This window comes from Epinephelus moara, chromosome 9 (assembly GCF_006386435.1).
Source record: "Epinephelus moara isolate mb chromosome 9, YSFRI_EMoa_1.0, whole genome shotgun sequence".
NCBI classification, from domain to species: Eukaryota; Metazoa; Chordata; class Actinopteri; order Perciformes; family Serranidae; genus Epinephelus; species Epinephelus moara.
The window spans coordinates 20533022-20550670 of record NC_065514.1 but is presented as its reverse complement, the minus strand read 5'-3'; the positions used below and the strand labels follow the sequence as shown (position 1 = coordinate 20550670).

The window sequence follows — 17649 nt, the reverse complement described above, 5'->3', positions numbered from 1 at the left end:
CAACATATTCATTATATCCCCTGTGTTTAGATTCAGACAATCACTCTGCCACTCTTCACACTTTTGTGAACACTATCACAATAAAAGGCCCCCAGCACTTAAATCCACGAGTGTGCAAGTGAACGTGTGCATGAGTAAGTGTGAATGAGTGCCCTCAAAGGTGTGTGAGAGAGAGAGACTGCGTGCGTGCGTGTGTGTGTGTGTGTGTGTGTGTGTGTGAGCGAGCATTTGTGTTTGTGTAAAGTGAGTGTATGCTCTGCTCTTATCCTCAGGGGTTACAAAGAGACACTTTAGTAAAGGGTTAGATAAAGTGATTTTCCATTCAGGAGCCCTGTCCCTGTTCAGTGTTAATTCTTCTCATCCACGCTACATTAAGCAAAAAGGTTACTGTTAACAGATTCCCTCGCTTTTCTCAATGGGCCATCACTTGCTTCCTGTCCCCTCTAATTTTCCAGTGCCAGGGCATCAAGTGCGTCACTCGCCACTTGTGGCAGTCAAATGCCTGCCTATTTCACACCCTGTTGGCATGGCAATGAAATCACATGATGCATCTGAAGTGGCTGCGGTAGCCCAAACAATAAATGGCATCTGTATTGGGCCTCGACAGCCAATCAGGGACGACGTGTCGGCAGCTGTTGCGTTCATGTAGGTTCATGACTTCAGTCCGAGGGCAAAAGAGTACGAGGCACGCACAGGATAGATGACAGCCTCGTGTGCTGGTGATATGACAGGATGACAGGTAGGGGGGGGGGGGGGGGGGGGGTGTGCAGCGTGGACCAGCGAGAGATCACGCCAGCAGAGGTGGGAGAGGCGGCTGTCCCAGGCGTGATCTGGCGTGACTGCAGACCACATGGCCGCTGCGTGGCACAGTGCCCCGCGGCTGTCGATCCACTCATCCTCACCCTACTCCATCAGCTAATGGGCCTGTGAAAGCCCTGAACACTCATTCTTCGCAGAGCCCCCGGTATGAGATAGTGCTTGAATGTTTCCGTGTGTGTGTAATAGAGAGGAGAGAGGAGAGAAGGGAGAGAGGTAGCATGTCAACGAGGGTTCGTATTTTTGTTCTTTATGTAATATGAAATATGGTCTACTTGTCACATCCTACACTTGGACGATGGCTGGCACTGTCTTGGTGATGTCGCTCCCTTGTCGTTAAAACACAGTGCCTTATGGTGAAGAGCAGGGTTAAAGGCTCAAGGTGGACTAAACTGCTGAAGGGCATTAAGACATCACTTCACTGTAACTGCCTCAGTAATTGTTTACTGATGAAAAGGCGATGCACGGCAAGGCATGAGAGCAGGGAATACAGTTTATTAAGTGGCAAATTCCATCATTGCTAGAAGGAACAGACGAAACAGACTGTAAGTGTGTGTGAACAGACATGGAAGAACTTACGTGTAATGATGTAATCTTGCGTTAGGGTCTCTGCTTGTTTCTGCTTCCGCTGGCTCTTCACTACACACAGCTTAGCCCCTCTGGAAAAGAGCCAGTTGGTTACAAATGAGGCTATTGAACACATCACATAGGAAACAAGAGGTCAAAGTTGAGGCGTTGCTTTTATTTTTTAATTCACCTAAAGAGAATTAAACCAACAATGAATTTATCGCATTAACAATCCTTGGCAGCCACTGCCTATTGTCGAATTCATATTGGAAGTGGAAGTGCTGCAAAGGGCGCCTATTTTCTGTGTAGTGCTGCCCGCTTCCTTTTGGTGCCCATGTTAACTAGTTGGGCTGTTAACACAGGATACACCTCAGGCCCCGAGCTCCACAGCCAGCTCACTATCTGCAGCAATAGTTTCAGCGTCTGCGAGATGTGAGCAAATCTAGATAGAAAGCACAATGATGATCTATTATGAAATGTTATAATGGATATATTAAATAAATTATCTCGTTATTTTGAACGATAATAGCATTCAATACTTCCGCATATTTGTCAGTTGGTGTGTCCAGTATGTACATGGCGTACTATTGCTTGTGCGCCACAGAGCTCGATTGTCCAAAAAAAAAAAAAAAAAAACATTAAGAAGACGTAAAGGAGCCTTAGTGATTAGCATAAGTGTATCTACATGATATTGGGTTATATTGGGAACAATAATAAATGATTCAGTTGTGCTATTTGGTTTGGCTAACATGGAGACAGATGAACTCTTCTGCTGTTTACACTGTGTTTACGCCATGTTGATTGCAATGCACGCATATGTTATCCATGAAACAGGCTCTTACATGTGTTTGTAATTGTTTTTGGTCAACAACAGACTCCTATGGCATGGCGGCGAGTTATTTCAGGCTGCAGATACACAGACGATAACTATTAGGATAAATTCATTGTTGGTTTGTAAGGTCTAAACTGAACGTACCTGTGGCTTTTAACGGGGTCATAGTAGACCTTGGCCAGTCCGTTACCAGTTCCCACCATTATCTGGTTAAGTTTTGGGTGCCACAGGCAGCGGACGACGCTCTGGAACACACAGACGGACAGACACAACAAGATACAGTTAAGTGTTTTTTTGTACAGTAACTGAAGGTGGGACATGTGAGGAAAGGAGGTCACGCTTTAAAACAGCAGCACACAGCAGACTGTAAACAACTCCCTCTCCTGCGGTTCAGATTTGTCCGGATGTTTCTGCTTCTCTGCGAACAAAAGGTAACAATCGACATATTTTAAGTATTGTGAGTGTGTGACCTGGGTTGGTTGTGGTACAGTGGGGATCAGTCCCAGCGTGCTCTGCTGCTCTAGTTGACTATATTTGGTTGTTGGGATGAGGGCTGGATCCCTCAGTCTGTGTGTGACAGATGGCCCAGTGCCAATAGGCAAATGTGACCACATTTATCTAGAGGTGTGTATGTGTGTGTGCGAGAGAGAGATAGAGGCGGAGAGCAAAAGAGGGGCAGAGGGAGAAATACAAACACAGTTGTTGGACAGTGATGAAGACCCTCTGTTCATTCTGTGATATGTGAGCTACAGCAGAGAGCTGGACTCCCTGCAGTAGTGCCTCCTTTCTTCACACATTATTAGAGCATCACAACCTCCTGTGTCATCGTGTATCTATGTCCAATGGTTGCACAGAATTTTTGAGTGTTTGTCTTTATGTGGAACAGAGTAGGCAATCTGGGGGGGGGGGGGGGTCTAGGGGTGTAGGGTGGGGGTGGGTAGGGCTATGACTGGGATGTCCAGATTCTGTGACAGTGAAAGCTGCTTAGCGCCCAGCTGTTAAGCTTCCCACCAGGATACCATGGGAAGGAGTCTCAATCACACACACACACACACACACACACAGACGCACGCACACAAGAGGACAGACACGTATGAAGACATGCATACTTGTATGTAGAGAAAACGTAAACATGGCTAGTTGGTTTTATGTCAATATTGCAATGAAAACTAAAAAATTCAACATATTGTGATCATTTATAACAATACATAAACTAACAGTCTGTATGCAGTAATATTCCTTCACCATAGAAACAAATAAACTTAATAACATGATCATGTTCAAACATTTTCACCCAAGTATGCAACAAAATTAAGACTTTTGTGCCCATACTGAATTAAAATCATTGACAATCTGTTTGAATTTTACACAAACCTCTACATACATATTGAAACCATCCGGCCAACTGCTCAGTGGCGTGTCGCTCATCGGACAGATGAGGGTTAATCTGCTCAACCAGATCATGAGCCGGCTGTAATTGATAGAAAGATCTGGAAAATGCTTTTAACAGGATGTGCTTAAAGGGATACTTTGCTGATTTTCAAGCAGCTTTGCATCATAATAATGTGGGTTGTATGAGTAAAGGAACTATGGTAAACTTCCCCTCCATCTTTCCAGCGCCCAGATCTCTCTGCTCATATCCCATCTCACTTTTGGGTGGCTCTAGGGCGGTTGCTTGAACTACAGACTGTACTTCCACATTGTCTTATGCCCCTACGGACACCAAGAGTATAGACGTGGATTGAGAGACAGAGCCTCCTCAAAACTCACGCCAAACTCTGATATAACTGTAAAACTAAGCAGTTTTGTTAAAGCATTAACCAAGATCATGTTACTGTATCGCCTATTTCTAGCCTAATTTGTCTTCTGAAACATAATTTAGTGCACTGTTTAGCTGTAATTCAAGATCATTTATTAGCAGCCGACCACCATATTGTTTCCTGCATTAAATCAGACAAGCTTGCATTATGTCACCCACCAGCACAAGCTTTAATTGGTACAATGCAGTCCAATGCATTCTGGAAGCTGTCAGTTTTTTTTGTTTTTTTTTACCTCTTGAGCAAAAGCAAATGCCACAGCCCCTTTCCTCTGTTTTCTCTAGCCATGTGGCACCAATGTCAAAAGTATTTTGCCTTTTTTTCTACTGCAAACACAGCCCACTTTTATGAAAAGACCCTCTTCCCAACAGTGAAATACTTTTTTAAAATGAGCCTCAAATATTCCATTCATGTATTGTCAGATCGATGGTAACATGTATTAATAATTCAGATAAATCATTTAATAGGCACAAGTGTAAATATGTTTGCACTTTGCACTGAGGAAAATGCACTTAATATCTTAGGATAAAAACTGTTAATTTAATCTGTGAAAATCAGCTGTATTTGTCCTAAGGGAGATGCTGTACCCATAGAACGTTCGACACTTCTAAGAACATGTATCAACATGCATGCAATTGAAGTCTACCCACTGTGGGTGTGCGTCAGTGTAAATGTGTAATGGGTTATAAATTGCCCCGTCAGGGTTGCTAAAGCAGCATGGACAGTCCACACACGCGAGGGAAGGCAGAGACGACAGTTAGGAATTTCGTTACACTCTACAGGTGCTGTCAAAGCTCGAGGAATTCACCCCAACACAGCATAGCAACACAGCATAGCATGACCCAAATTAGGCAGTAAAACTAAAATAAAAGTGACAACACAGCCAGGTAACTGTAGCCCAGGCAAGGTCGGAAAACAACCTCCTCGGACCCAAACAAATCATTCTGTCAGCAGTGAAACAAGTCAAACAGAGAGAGCAGAGAAGCCTAAAACAGACCAGTTCAGTGGGGCCCACCCCAGCTGGATCCACTGAGAAGCCCAGAGCCAAGCACTGCTCAGTCCATTCCAACAGTAAAACTGCTTTCCAGATATTCAGAGCAGCATGTTTATACTCTAGGAACCCCTGTTTACGCTTCACGTCCACAAAATTACATCACATCATGAAGAAGGAAACTTTAATCAGTCAGCTCTTCAGTAGCAGCCTTCTACGTCCCGTCAGATTAAAATACCAAAGGTTGATTATGGCTAAATAAGACAACAGCGACTCGCCCAATATGTACGCTGATTATGAAATAAAGTTATGCAGCACTAATGGGACACAACAGTCACAGCTGTGTTCCTTGTTTAGTCGCTGGTGAGTGGATCCAAATGTGCAATGCCTCTGACAGACTTGGCTACACAGGCCAACTGAATGCAGTAGGAGAAAGAAGAGCTCTAGACTTAGCACCTAGGCTACACACTGAGTGGGCACATGTCCGAGAAGTCTGTGATTAGTATGAACTGCCTTACAGGAACAACTGGCATTTACATCTTGCAAGATTTACTTGGGTAAGATGCACACAAAAAGAACAGAGTTAAGGCCATCTTTCTACCTTTCAAGCTTGGCTGCTCTTACTGAGGATGAAAGACCAACCATTCGTATCAAAGGCCTCCCTGTAGAGCAGGGCACAGGGAACAGTGTACTGTTTGAGAGCCATCAAGCATGAGATGGTAGGTGTAGCTGGGGTGAACAACAACTCAAGGTGACCCCAAAAATAGTTCACTATCTACAAAAATCTTATTCCAGGCAGAAAAACATCATTAACACTGGGGAAGCCAGTTTAATTTGGGCTTCACCGGGCAAGAATCCCATAATAAACTTTGAGCATATTGTAATTTAAGTGGTCTGAGAGAAAACTAGACTTCTGCACCTCTTCTTGGCTTTGTTTTCAGGCTTTAAAATAATCTAGACCATGACAAGAGAGTAAGGCCAATCACATCATTTCAGAGAGAGCGTTTCTATTGGCTGTTTTACAAATTCAGATGCGTGTGCACGTCCCATCAGTGACAGCTTGATTCAATGGCGGAGAATCCTGCAGAGAAAGTTCCTACTACGGCATTGGCAACGACTGCCTGCACTGCAAACCAACCAAAGAAGAGCAAAGATGTTGCAAAGCAGAAAAGACAGATGGACTTTAAAAATGAGAGTCTAAAAGAGAGTCTGACAATGAACAACAGAAAACACATGTCAATATAGGTGAGCGTTTTAGAGATGGAGAGATGGTGCTAATAGTTTAGCCTTCTGCTAACCGGGGCCAAAAGCTCTCTGCTGCAGCCTGAGGTTTGTGTTTATGTGGATAACGTCAGCTAGCTTTAGAGCCTCAAATCACAGTGTGTCCTCTGCCTCACTCCCCACTGCTACCGACAACCTCACCAGGAGAAGAGCTGGCAGCAGCTCATCAGATGGACCCCCAGTCAGCAGCTGCAGCAACCTGAATTCAGCCAAGTCAAACCCCAAATTCGGTGGATGGAGCCCAGACTCCATACAGGATTAGCAAACTTTCTGTTGCTGCCATTACACACATTAGACCCAGCGCTGCCACATGCCACAAGTCTGCTGTGACTCCTGGTGCTGGGGGGTTTATATTGGCTGAATTTGAGGTCCATCTCCCAAGCTGTGTCCTGCTCTCGTCCTGGGGAGGCAGTTCACAGAAGCAGGGAGCGAGACAAGGAAAAAACACGGGCTGAGTGAATGTGCTCCTTTGTAATGAAATAAAGTTAAAATAAGCCAATTTATGGGAAACACTTGTTTAATGTATGAACCACAGAGATACGCCTTACACCTGCGAGTCAAACTGAGTATCAGACTTCAAAATATTCAAACATAAGCACATCATATTACAGATGCTCCAAAGCCACCTTTCCTCTCACAATAGTGGGGATATTTTTACATTACTTATATCACTATCATGCACAAACATTAATTTTAGGTTTGAGCAGATTTTGCAGCTGTATTTGTTTCTACAGGGCTTATTAATTTGCATTTTTACCATGTTATCAATGTCGTTAAAAACAGTGACTAAGAAACGTGATGTTGATCGGTCACATCTAGCTGATACCCAATCCATCTAATAAGGTCATTATTGGCACCAATATGGTTAATCTAATTGGTGGGCTGACACCTTTAAAAGTTTTAACTGTTTTTGGGGAGCAGTTTTTATGCCTTGATTACAGAGCATTAACAAAGAGATGACAGGAAATGAGGGACAGAGATGCAACAAAGGTCCACACCAGATACGCGAAGTGCAGATGACCACAAAACACAGAGTACCAGAAGATGCACACATGCATGCAAGCTCCTATGTGAATGCACACGTACAGCACACAAAGACATATGCACACATTTACAGAAGTGCCTGGAGGCTGCAGGTTTAACTTCCATTTGACATCCAGCCAAAAGCTCAGCGCTTTGATAGTCAGCATGGCCTCACCTGGTTCCTGCCCTTTTTGATGGACTAAGATAAGCTTAAGAGTGTCTGAAGTATTTATCAAATGGGCCTAAAACAGCCTCCGCTCCCAAGCGTACCCCAGAATCCAGGTCTGGGGTTATGTAGACTGTTTAGTTAGAAATGATTGGTGGCCCTTCCTTTCACTCGCCTGCCTGGTACGCCACTTTATAAAGGCTGCACTTAAATTCTCGGGCCATCCGAGAAGCAGACGGCTGATGTAAACATAGTAAATAGCACATTCATCAGGTTCACTGAGTGCATGTCAACCAGAAATAACTGATCTGCTGCAAAACTAAATTTCAATGCATCATTTTTTAAAATGGAGGCAAAGCTTCGGATGCAATTTAGCATGGGGGATCTAGTTAGATCAGATTGAGTCATGGTCAATGGAACAGGAGGAGGGGGAGAGGATATATTTCATAAACACTGTTAAATATGAACATATAGTAAAATATCAAGAAAGGCATGATTCCAAAATGTAGGATATCAAAATGGTTTAGGCGGGGCAATCTGGTGGTTAACCCTAACCACTGCCCCTTAAGTCTAAATCTCTCTATTTCTTTGCCTTGTGAATGTCACAATGCCAGAAAATGAACTAAAATGTCTCTGCAATTTCATGATATTACAGTAACTGATCTCAGTTATCAACACATGATGATAATTACCTTTTTTTCATTAGGTTCAAAAAAGATTTCTGGAATGTACAATAGCACCGCATGTATTTTTTGAGCCCCTGCGCCATGCATTAGGCCACCCAACTCAACATGTTGAGGCACAAATCGAAGCTTTTATATACACAAAAGCAATTACATGACGTTATATGACACTGCTAAAATATGTGAATGACTTCAAAGGATATTTTTATAGACTAAATTGGCTGTAGTTCCTTTTGGAGGAAGAAAGCATTATTAAAGTACTTTAATCATTACCATATAAATTTTGAGAGGTTACAATTAACACAAATAAAACCACTGCCAAGGCGGTTGGCAGCCTGTACCAGTCTCTCAGTCTCTAGACTGCATTGTTTTTTGTGGAACCGGGTTGGATTTTGTGGGAAATCTGCTGGATTTCTGTGCAGCACAAAGGGTGCGCAGACAGGAAGAGGTTTTGCCGTCTTTCCAGTGAAAGTGAGCTGAAGCTTTCAGAGCTTCTCCCAATGGTGGATGGTGGAGCGAGTGAAAGGCCAATGGAAAAATCACTTCCAAATGTTTACCCTCTTCAGCAAAGTGAAGAGAAGACAAATGTCCACGGAGGGATGCAAAAGAGGAGGAGGGTTGCTCAGTTTTAAACACACTCTTTGACCCCAAGTGTCTGAGGTCTTTCTTTGATGCTGCCTATAGCGATATCATCAACACGGTGAAGTGGGTGCAAATGTTACAGCTGATTCTGTTTATGAAGGTTTATGTAGACTGTGCAGGCAGACCTTAAACGCAACATGCTAACCATTGCTTGGCCCACATGACAGACATCTATAAGGATCGTGTTGTGCACACCATTAATTTCTGAACATTCAAAAGTCAAGTGTATTTTAACTGGAGAGCACTATTAAGCTGTCAGGTTTTAAACATTATCACAGCTCTAGCTATCTAGAAAGGAGAGGACAAATACAGTAGCAATATATTATCTACCCAACAGGGTTTCTTAACGTGTGCTTTTAGTTTTTAGAAACACTTGCAGACACTAATGTAACATTACTGTGAGACAGAGATATTCCTCCTGAATTGAATGCACTGACGTTGAGTATATAGATTCTAAAGATGCTATTCTTAGCACTTTTAGTCATCAAAGTAAACACAGAACTCAGTCAATTCTATTTTAACGCAGCATCACTCTTTATTCTAACTTCAGACGAGCTCACACTCAACTTTTAATAATTCTTTTCTATATAATGACAGCTAAATAACACTAAAATGTCATATTTCAATAAGGAAATGACAGTGGATGAAAATGAACCTGTTTTTTATTTGATTAAAGTTAAAATCTCAAATAAAATGGGTCAACCAAAACACAGACCGCCCTCCCCTCCCCTCAGTTAGTGCAACTGTGCACTTAGTGTCAATGCTGTGCCAAGGTTTGCGAGCTAACAGCAGCTGGCTGGCAGGACAGGGGGATGCACAGACACACAAACCCAGCTTTTGTCTCTTTCCTCCTCTCACAAACACATTCACTCAGTGGCCCATGTGTCATTCCTTAGTCAGGGAGACCAAGTTAGAAGCCATTAGCCCCTGTCAGACCTCACTGTTATGACTACAGATACACAGTGCTAAATCTGTTGAAAAGGAGAGACGGAGGAGGAGGAGCAGGAAGCAACAAAAAAAAAAGGATTTCTACTGAAGACAGCACCTCTGCCCTTCATTTCAGCACCTATGGCTGGTTGCCTTCACCAAATGGATTTCTGAGAAAGCAGGATTAGTGTAAAGTACATAGTATGCTAACGTGTTTGACAGTGTAGTGCATGTGAATGGAACATGCCGATTGTTACCGTAGATAATTTAATTTCAAAAGTAACTCAAAGGCATATAAAAGCGTCAATAGCGGTCCTGCCAAAGGTTTGTGGGAATGACTTGCAGTAAGGAAAGGTCACATTACTCTTCTCTCCCCTCGCTTTCCTCTAACCATTTTTTTAAACTTTCCTGCTCCTTTGCCGTCACTCCCCCCCATAACTCATTCTCATCTTCCTCTGTATTTTCTCCCAAACACCGCTACAGTCAATCTTTCATCCAGGACGACGATGAAGAAAATACTTGAAAATGCTTTGCTGCTGAGATACGACTGGCTTCAGACACAAAGTGATTTAAAGGGAAAATGTCTCCTCACTGCCATGGGACTGTGCCATTTGAGATTTGATTTATAAAAAAAGCTATACCAATTTCTCTGTCTGTGTGAACTGATATTAATTGAAATGACATTTTGGCAAATTTAGTTTCTAAGATTATTACTCCATAATTATACATAACAGAGGCTGCTGACTGCACAACTCTGGATCTGTCTTTACAAATTCCTGTGGTGTACACTACTATAAGAATGATGTTAGAATTTAATAACAGGGTCCCTACACATTTTCCATTTACAAATGACATACTTTTCCAGACTCAACTTTCTTGGTAGACCATATTTGACATCTGAGTACAAATAGCTGGATGTTTATTATGCAAATAAATGGTTTTAAAATCCCCCTGTTAAACATGTGTGTTACATTCTGACTATGTATGTTTATTTATTAATATTATTTTGCTGTAGCTCATACAAATCATTTAACACCTAATCTGTATAAATACATATCTGTATATACATATCTGTATGTATATACAGATATGTATATATATATATATATATATATATATATGTATATTCACAATCTGTAGGCAACAGGACAACATGATGGTTCAGGTTAGTCGTCCACACAAAAGTGACAAATCATATTGGAGTGGCAAGTAAACAGTTCATGTGGAGAGGCAGAACGCATTTGCCGAAATGCAATCTCAGAACCCATCGGCCATTGTCTGACAACGAGTTAGCTTTATATTAGTTTTTTAAAAATGTGTCTGCATTAATACACAGATATTATCTTATAAAGATTAGCCAAAATGGCCAGCACACAGAAGAGGAAGTCTTGAACTGAATATCTCCTGGCTACACCAGATCAGCCCTAATTATTGGCCCTCATCTCCAGATGCTAACTGTCATCAGACCAATGGCCAATGGGTCCAGAGACTGATTAAAAGATATTGTTTGACATCAAACTACTTTGGTCACAGATGTCTGGATTTGGTACCGTTATAAGGCACTTGGGGCAGAGCTGTTGTGCAGGCTGCTGCATACAGGCATAAAGGCAGTTTAGTTGTTTGGTCACACGCCATACTTCTTGCTTTGCTTTTGACAACATCAAGCTCACACTGGTTGGCACTCTTTCTGGTAAACATTTTGGCTGCGCTGGCTGTCTACTCCAAACATAATAAAAAACACCCGCTTGCGTGATCAATTTATTTTTGGAAATTCTGAATTTTATGTTTTGGAAAACAGAACAGGGGCAACAGTTTGTAAACACAAACATTTTTTCTTATTTATCCAGACTTGGAAATATTACTTTTCAATACCCTACAGAAACCCTGTGATAAACACAACCAAAATAAATAAGAGACTCAAGTTCTAATATGTTGGAATACTCCTGTGTGGGGTTAAACAGGAAGTCAAATAAATCTCCATATCAAACCAGTCAAATCTGTTCAGCTGTCATAATGACGCCTTTCACTGCTGCTGCGTTTTCAGGACGCTATAACCAAATAAAAACATCTTAAGGCTGCAGTTTTGTTTGAGCCCAGACTACTTACGTGGAGGAGGAATGACATGCATATTGGTTTCATTAAGTTTCATTGTGGATTCATTATGTTTGTTTTCCACTGCGCATTATTTTGGGTCATTTTGGTTTGCAACTAACATATCATATCCACCAGTTGAAAAACATCTTGCAGCGAGAGCAATTGCGGTTGTGGAGATTGAGGCATAACTTACTGCATTGGTGACTTCTATTTCATAGACCTTCTGAAAGGAAGCTCGTTCAAAGAAAACCAGCTTCCCATTTCCCTCTTCTTTCTTCACTGAGGTCCCCGTTACCAGAAGCTTGTCATCAGGGCTAAAACAGCAGTCAGTCCTAATAGGGAAAATTACACACATACAACATCTTCAGTTCATTATCCACATGTAATTTACAATACTTAAGCAAATTGCAATTAAAATGAAAGGAAAAACTTCTCACATTGCAAAGTAGTTGGTGAGTCCAGTAGCTACATTCACAGGATTCTTGAAGTTGCGTATATCCCACATCTTCAGAGTGTCATCACCTGGAAAACAGATGGAAACAATGGGTAAACTGTAAATTGTGATATTTACCTAACAGAAAGTCACCGTGGTGAAACTGCCTTGGAAGTTATTTACTTTGCCTTTTCCTGACTATACAACAAGGCTGCGAGAGTTATCTTTCATTTACATTATGCTGAGTGAAGGACTCTTGCACAGTTATTCCTATTTGTCTTTGTGTTTGAAACCTCCTGACAAGATCACATAGCAAAGAGGAACTCGAGTGTTTCTGTATATAGATCTCTTGGGAGTCTTCTGTGTTTTGTTGGTGGTGGCTCTTATTTCGCACAGGAAGAGAAGCAAATTCTTCCCTCTGAGTTGGGCTGTTGATGAATGCAACCTCAATGTGCACATCTGCTGGTTGTGGGGCTTGGAGGATGCTATAAGATTAAGATCCTTTTCTTACCTCCACGTGAAGCCAGAGTCATGCCATCATAGGAGAAGGAGAGGCAGGAGGTGTCTGATCCGGGAATGTGTGCTTGCCGACAGTGGAACTTTGTATGGACCTAAAAAGAAAAAGAGACAAGAATTACCTCATGTGCCTATGTGGCTGCAAAAAAGCTACAAATTCTTGAACATAGATGCTTCACACACAGATTAGTGTCAACGACTCAGTATCCAACCAAATATCTTTCCTTGTGTTCATGATTATGGTATTGAATGAAAGTGTTTTTGAGAACATTATGACGACACAATGAAGATGACCTTTAACTTTTTAAATATAAAATGTCATCATCTCATTATTAGACATTTATGGGAAATTTGGTCATAATCAGTACAAACATTATTGAGTTTGGGCCAAAAACATGTTTTGTGAGGTCACTGTGGCCTTTGTCCACCAAATTTTAATTAATCATTCATTAAGTCAAGTGGACGTTTGTGCCAAATTTTAAGAAATTCCCTTAAGACCTTCTTAAAATATAGTATTAACAAGAATGAGACAAATGCAAGGTCACAGTGACCTTGACCTTTGACCACCAAAATCTCATCAGTTGATTGTAGAGTCCAAGTGGACGTTTGTTCCAAATTTGAGGAAATACCCTCATGCTGTTCTCGAGAATTAGACTAACACAGGGCCACAGTGACCTTGACATTCGACCTGTGACCACTAAAATCTAATGAGTTCATTCTTGAGTCCAAACAGACATTTGTGCCAAATTTTAAGAAATTCCCTCAAGGTCTTCTTAAAATATCACATTCACAAGAATAAGACAAACAAAAGGTCACAGTGACCTTGACCTTCAACCTGTGACTCCTAAATTCGAATTAGTTCATTCTTGAGTTCAATTGGACATTTGTGCCAAATTTAGAGAAAATCCCTCAAGGCATTCTTGAGATATCATATTCAGGAGAATGGGATGGATGGGTGAATGGACAACCCAAAAACACAACTCCTCCGGCCATGGCTATCACCAGGATGGAGGTATAAAACAATGCATTAGTACAGTTTATGATTTAGTAATGATGTGTAGCACAGCTACAGCTGCAGAGCAAGCTCCTATGTAAACAGCAATGATTAGATATTAACCCGTGACTTAAAGACTGGTGTGAATGGGTCACATAAAGGTCATTATTCCATGTCACGTGCTTGGTCTGTGTATGAAAGTGAAAGTCTTGTACAGAGGTCATGATAGCAGCAACTCACTCCTGTTAGTATCTATTAATAGTTATGTGCAAGTGACAAAAGTAAAAATACTTGAGCAAACACAGAAGTGAATTTATTTATATAATGTTGGTATGAATCACAGACGAGTCCCAAAGGGCACTACAGTGACAGAGAAAACCTAGACTAGATGTAATTGATCATTAATTACAGAGCAAAATGAATAAATAGTGCAGTCCTGGCTCTCTCTGCCTTTTCCATAAACAAGCTGCCGTGGTCACTACGGCTCATCAATATTAAAAAGAGCTCTTAAAATCTCCTGATGTACTACAGTGTGAAACTGTCAATGCTTTGCTTCAGTAGCAGACGTTTCCATTTTTTCACTGCAGCAACAAAAAGACCTTTTCATTCTGTGTCTTCAAAACAACACACGGTTTCCATTTCCTCCATGAACACCATACTATATATTTAACTTTGAAGCGCACTACAACTTGTGCAATACCAGCAACTTTACACACTGTACCCAACACTCTTTAGCAAGACTACAGACCACAGAGATTTACCTTGGCAAGCTTAGGTGCCTGTCTGTCAGATTTTGATTTTTCCTTTGCTCCTACCTAAAATAGTATTATAATATTCCTATTGAGTAGAGTTTACCAGCCAGTACTGACATCAGACACCTTTTTATATGCAGCCCTGGGAGATCATCGCCCTTTCGAGTTTTTTCGTATTATTCGCCATCGTTTAAGGGACAGATCCCAAAATCAAAAATACATATTTTTTGGAGAGTTGCAGAGTGTTGGAGATATTGGCCATAAAGATGTATGCCTTCTTAAGAATACAATACTCATTGCGCCAAAAAATTACGTTTGGAAAAACTCAAAAGCAATGTCTCTTTCCAGAAATCGTGTTACTCAAGATAATCAACAGGCCTTGTTGTAAGCAGTTCCACATAGGAACTATTTTCTTTCTACCGTACTACACTTGCTAACGGTATCACTGCGCAGAAGGAAGTGAGCATCTACTGCAAGCTCACCTAACACCACTGAGCTTGCTAACGTTACAGCTCAGCCAAAGAGAATGCCAATAATCTTTGGACCTTGCACGGTCACAAGCACAAGGCTCTCGTCCATGCGTAGATGCACGATTCCTTCTGTGCGGTGATTCAGTTGACAGGTGTAGTTCGGTACGAAGAAAATATTTCCTATACTTAGTTCCTATCCACTTGTCCCTTTTAACAAGTGTTATGTCACAAATATGGGCCAGTAACAAAAACTATTTTGAAGCGACACATCAAAAATATCAACGACCACAAGGCTTAATCACAAAATATACAATTTGGCTTCTCAACAACACACAGGCCAGAGGCACATGGGACAGCAAATAAGTGTGGGCTGGAAAGTAAATAAATAACACACTCCTGTCCTTAACACAGTTAAAGGAGAACTCTGCCTGTGACAGCTGCATTATGTCATCTGTTGCTTGAAAGGGGTCTTGTCAAATCTGGGAATTATAGGGTTATCTGGTGATAACCCTAATCATGTCATCAGGGTTATCTTGGCTTGTGCTCGGATACTAAAATGTTTAACAAGAAGCCTGTTTTACAAAGTCTAGAGACAGTCATTTCTAAGGCAGTACTGTTCATCTAAAACTGAAAGAAACTATTTTGCTAATTAATGTCAAACTGATTTCTTTGTTTTATGTGATACTAAACTGAAAATCTTTTGGTTCTGGACTGTTGGCCGGCCAAAACAAGACATTTTAAGACATCCCATCGAGCTTCAATGTTATAAGCACTGTTCAATATTTTCTGACAGTCCTAAATGTATTTCTGAAGCGGAGACTGCACACAGCTACACAAGACACATCAGCTTACAATGGAAAAAGAGAGGAAGCGCGCAGCATTACAGCCCCCCAGGCAACATTTCCACCATCAAGGTCTTCGTCAGGAAAATCATGTGTATAATTCCACCCTTGTAACTATTTCCTCGGCATGCTGCTATATATGAGAATGCCATCTTACTCAACTTGGCAGAGATGATCAGCATGCATCCCTGAAAACCAAGAAGGCTGAGTGACATTTCAGTCGAGGTCATTGTACAGAGGTGAGAACAGACTGATCACAAAAGCGAGAGGGAGGAGAACCTCACCTTTGTAGTTCGTGGGGTAAAAAAAGATAATGAGCTGTTTTGAACAGTTTACAAGAAGCATTTTAGAGGAGGTTTGGAAACAATTCAAAACTACAATGCACCCAATTAAAAAGTCATCCAAACTATTCCTAATTAATCCCAGCCAGTGCAGCAATGTTCCCCCCCTGCAAACAGAAGCATTTTCACTTCTCGTTGAAGCAGCTGTTTTCAAGATGGCCAGCCGTGCAATGACTTCCTCAGTGCTCGCTCTGAACAAGTGGTGTACTACTGTAGTGCAGAGAGTGTGTGTGCCAAGGTCTGCAGCTCCAGGCTGGAAATAACCCAGCTCAACCCCCTGCCCCGCACACACAAACACACACACACACACACAATTCTCTCTATCTTTCTCACACATACATACAAAGAAACAGTGAGAAGAAAAGCTCTCTAAAAGCACACGGCCACCCAAAATTGGACAATGAGCAGAAGTGAAAAAGCAGATAACCAGTAAAAAAAAAAATACAATGATGTAAAATTCACGTTTCACTTGCTAACCTTAAGTGTACCCAATGCTCTATGTTCAAGTATTTTAGATGTGTTTTACTCTACAGTTTATAACTGGGGATGCGACTAATGTTTACATCAATTGTCAATTAAATTTAACATGTTTTCAATAGAATAATCAAGTCTTCAAAATGTCCAGCACATTCTCCAAAAGCCTGTGGTGACGCCTTCAAGTTGTGTCTTCACAGTCTAAAATCCAAAGACATGTGATGCACAACAATAAAAAGCTAAGAAAAGCAGCACAGTCATATTTGAGAGGCTGAAACCAGTGAATGTTTGACCTTTCTGCTTGATAAATGACTTCAATGACTAATCGATGATCAAAATTGTCGGTAAGTGAATCAACTAATTGTTTCAGCACTAACTTTAATGCCTCCCTCTGCCTCCTATCACATTTACCTCCCACTGCCTTAGTTTTACCGGGGTACAGCCAGATTACAGAGATCGATCATTAAAAGACAGTGGTGAAGCAATAGTCTGGGAAGTAGGGCTTGCTAACACTCAAACAAACATAACCTTGGTTTATGCAGCTACATTTTCATTAATTCTAAACGGAATGCAAATAAATCAGTGAAAAGAGAATTGCAGCAATACGGGCTTTTGACTCGGCGAGGTGGATAAGGAATTTGAAGTGAGCACAGAGTGTGGAAGACAGATAAGATAGAGAAACGCTGGCAAAAGGAGCAGGAGAGAGTGGAGCGTGAGGTGAATGAGTGATGTGTCCTTATGATACAAGAAGGAAACGAGGCCATACTTCACTTCCAAAGTAAATGGAGGGAAGTTATTAACTTGGACGAGACAGATAACACTGTTACCTTGAACTGTAGATAACACGGATTCCACTTTTTCAGGCCATGGCCATTTAGCCTCTGTAGTCTCTCCAGGGATAATTTTCTGCTTCCCATCATCATTTTACTCATATATTACCTTGGGCTCAAATCCATTCTCCTCGTTTCTTATCGTAGATTATCTTCCT

The 17649-nt window shown here is 41.4% G+C and overlaps 1 protein-coding gene across 1 annotated transcript in view; it reads right to left on the bottom strand.

Moving 5' to 3' along the window:
• The window catches only part of LOC126395729 (WD repeat-containing protein 70), a 48041-nt gene that overhangs the window by 6332 nt on the left and 24060 nt on the right, over nucleotides 1-17649 (bottom strand). The window contains exons 11-15 of the mRNA XM_050053405.1: nucleotides 12784-12883; nucleotides 12277-12361; nucleotides 12033-12171; nucleotides 2360-2460; nucleotides 1396-1475 (exon numbers count right to left, since the gene is read on the bottom strand). Of these exons, the coding sequence (XP_049909362.1) occupies nucleotides 1396-1475; nucleotides 2360-2460; nucleotides 12033-12171; nucleotides 12277-12361; nucleotides 12784-12883 (505 nt within the window). The remainder of the gene's footprint in view (nucleotides 1-1395; nucleotides 1476-2359; nucleotides 2461-12032; nucleotides 12172-12276; nucleotides 12362-12783; nucleotides 12884-17649) is intronic.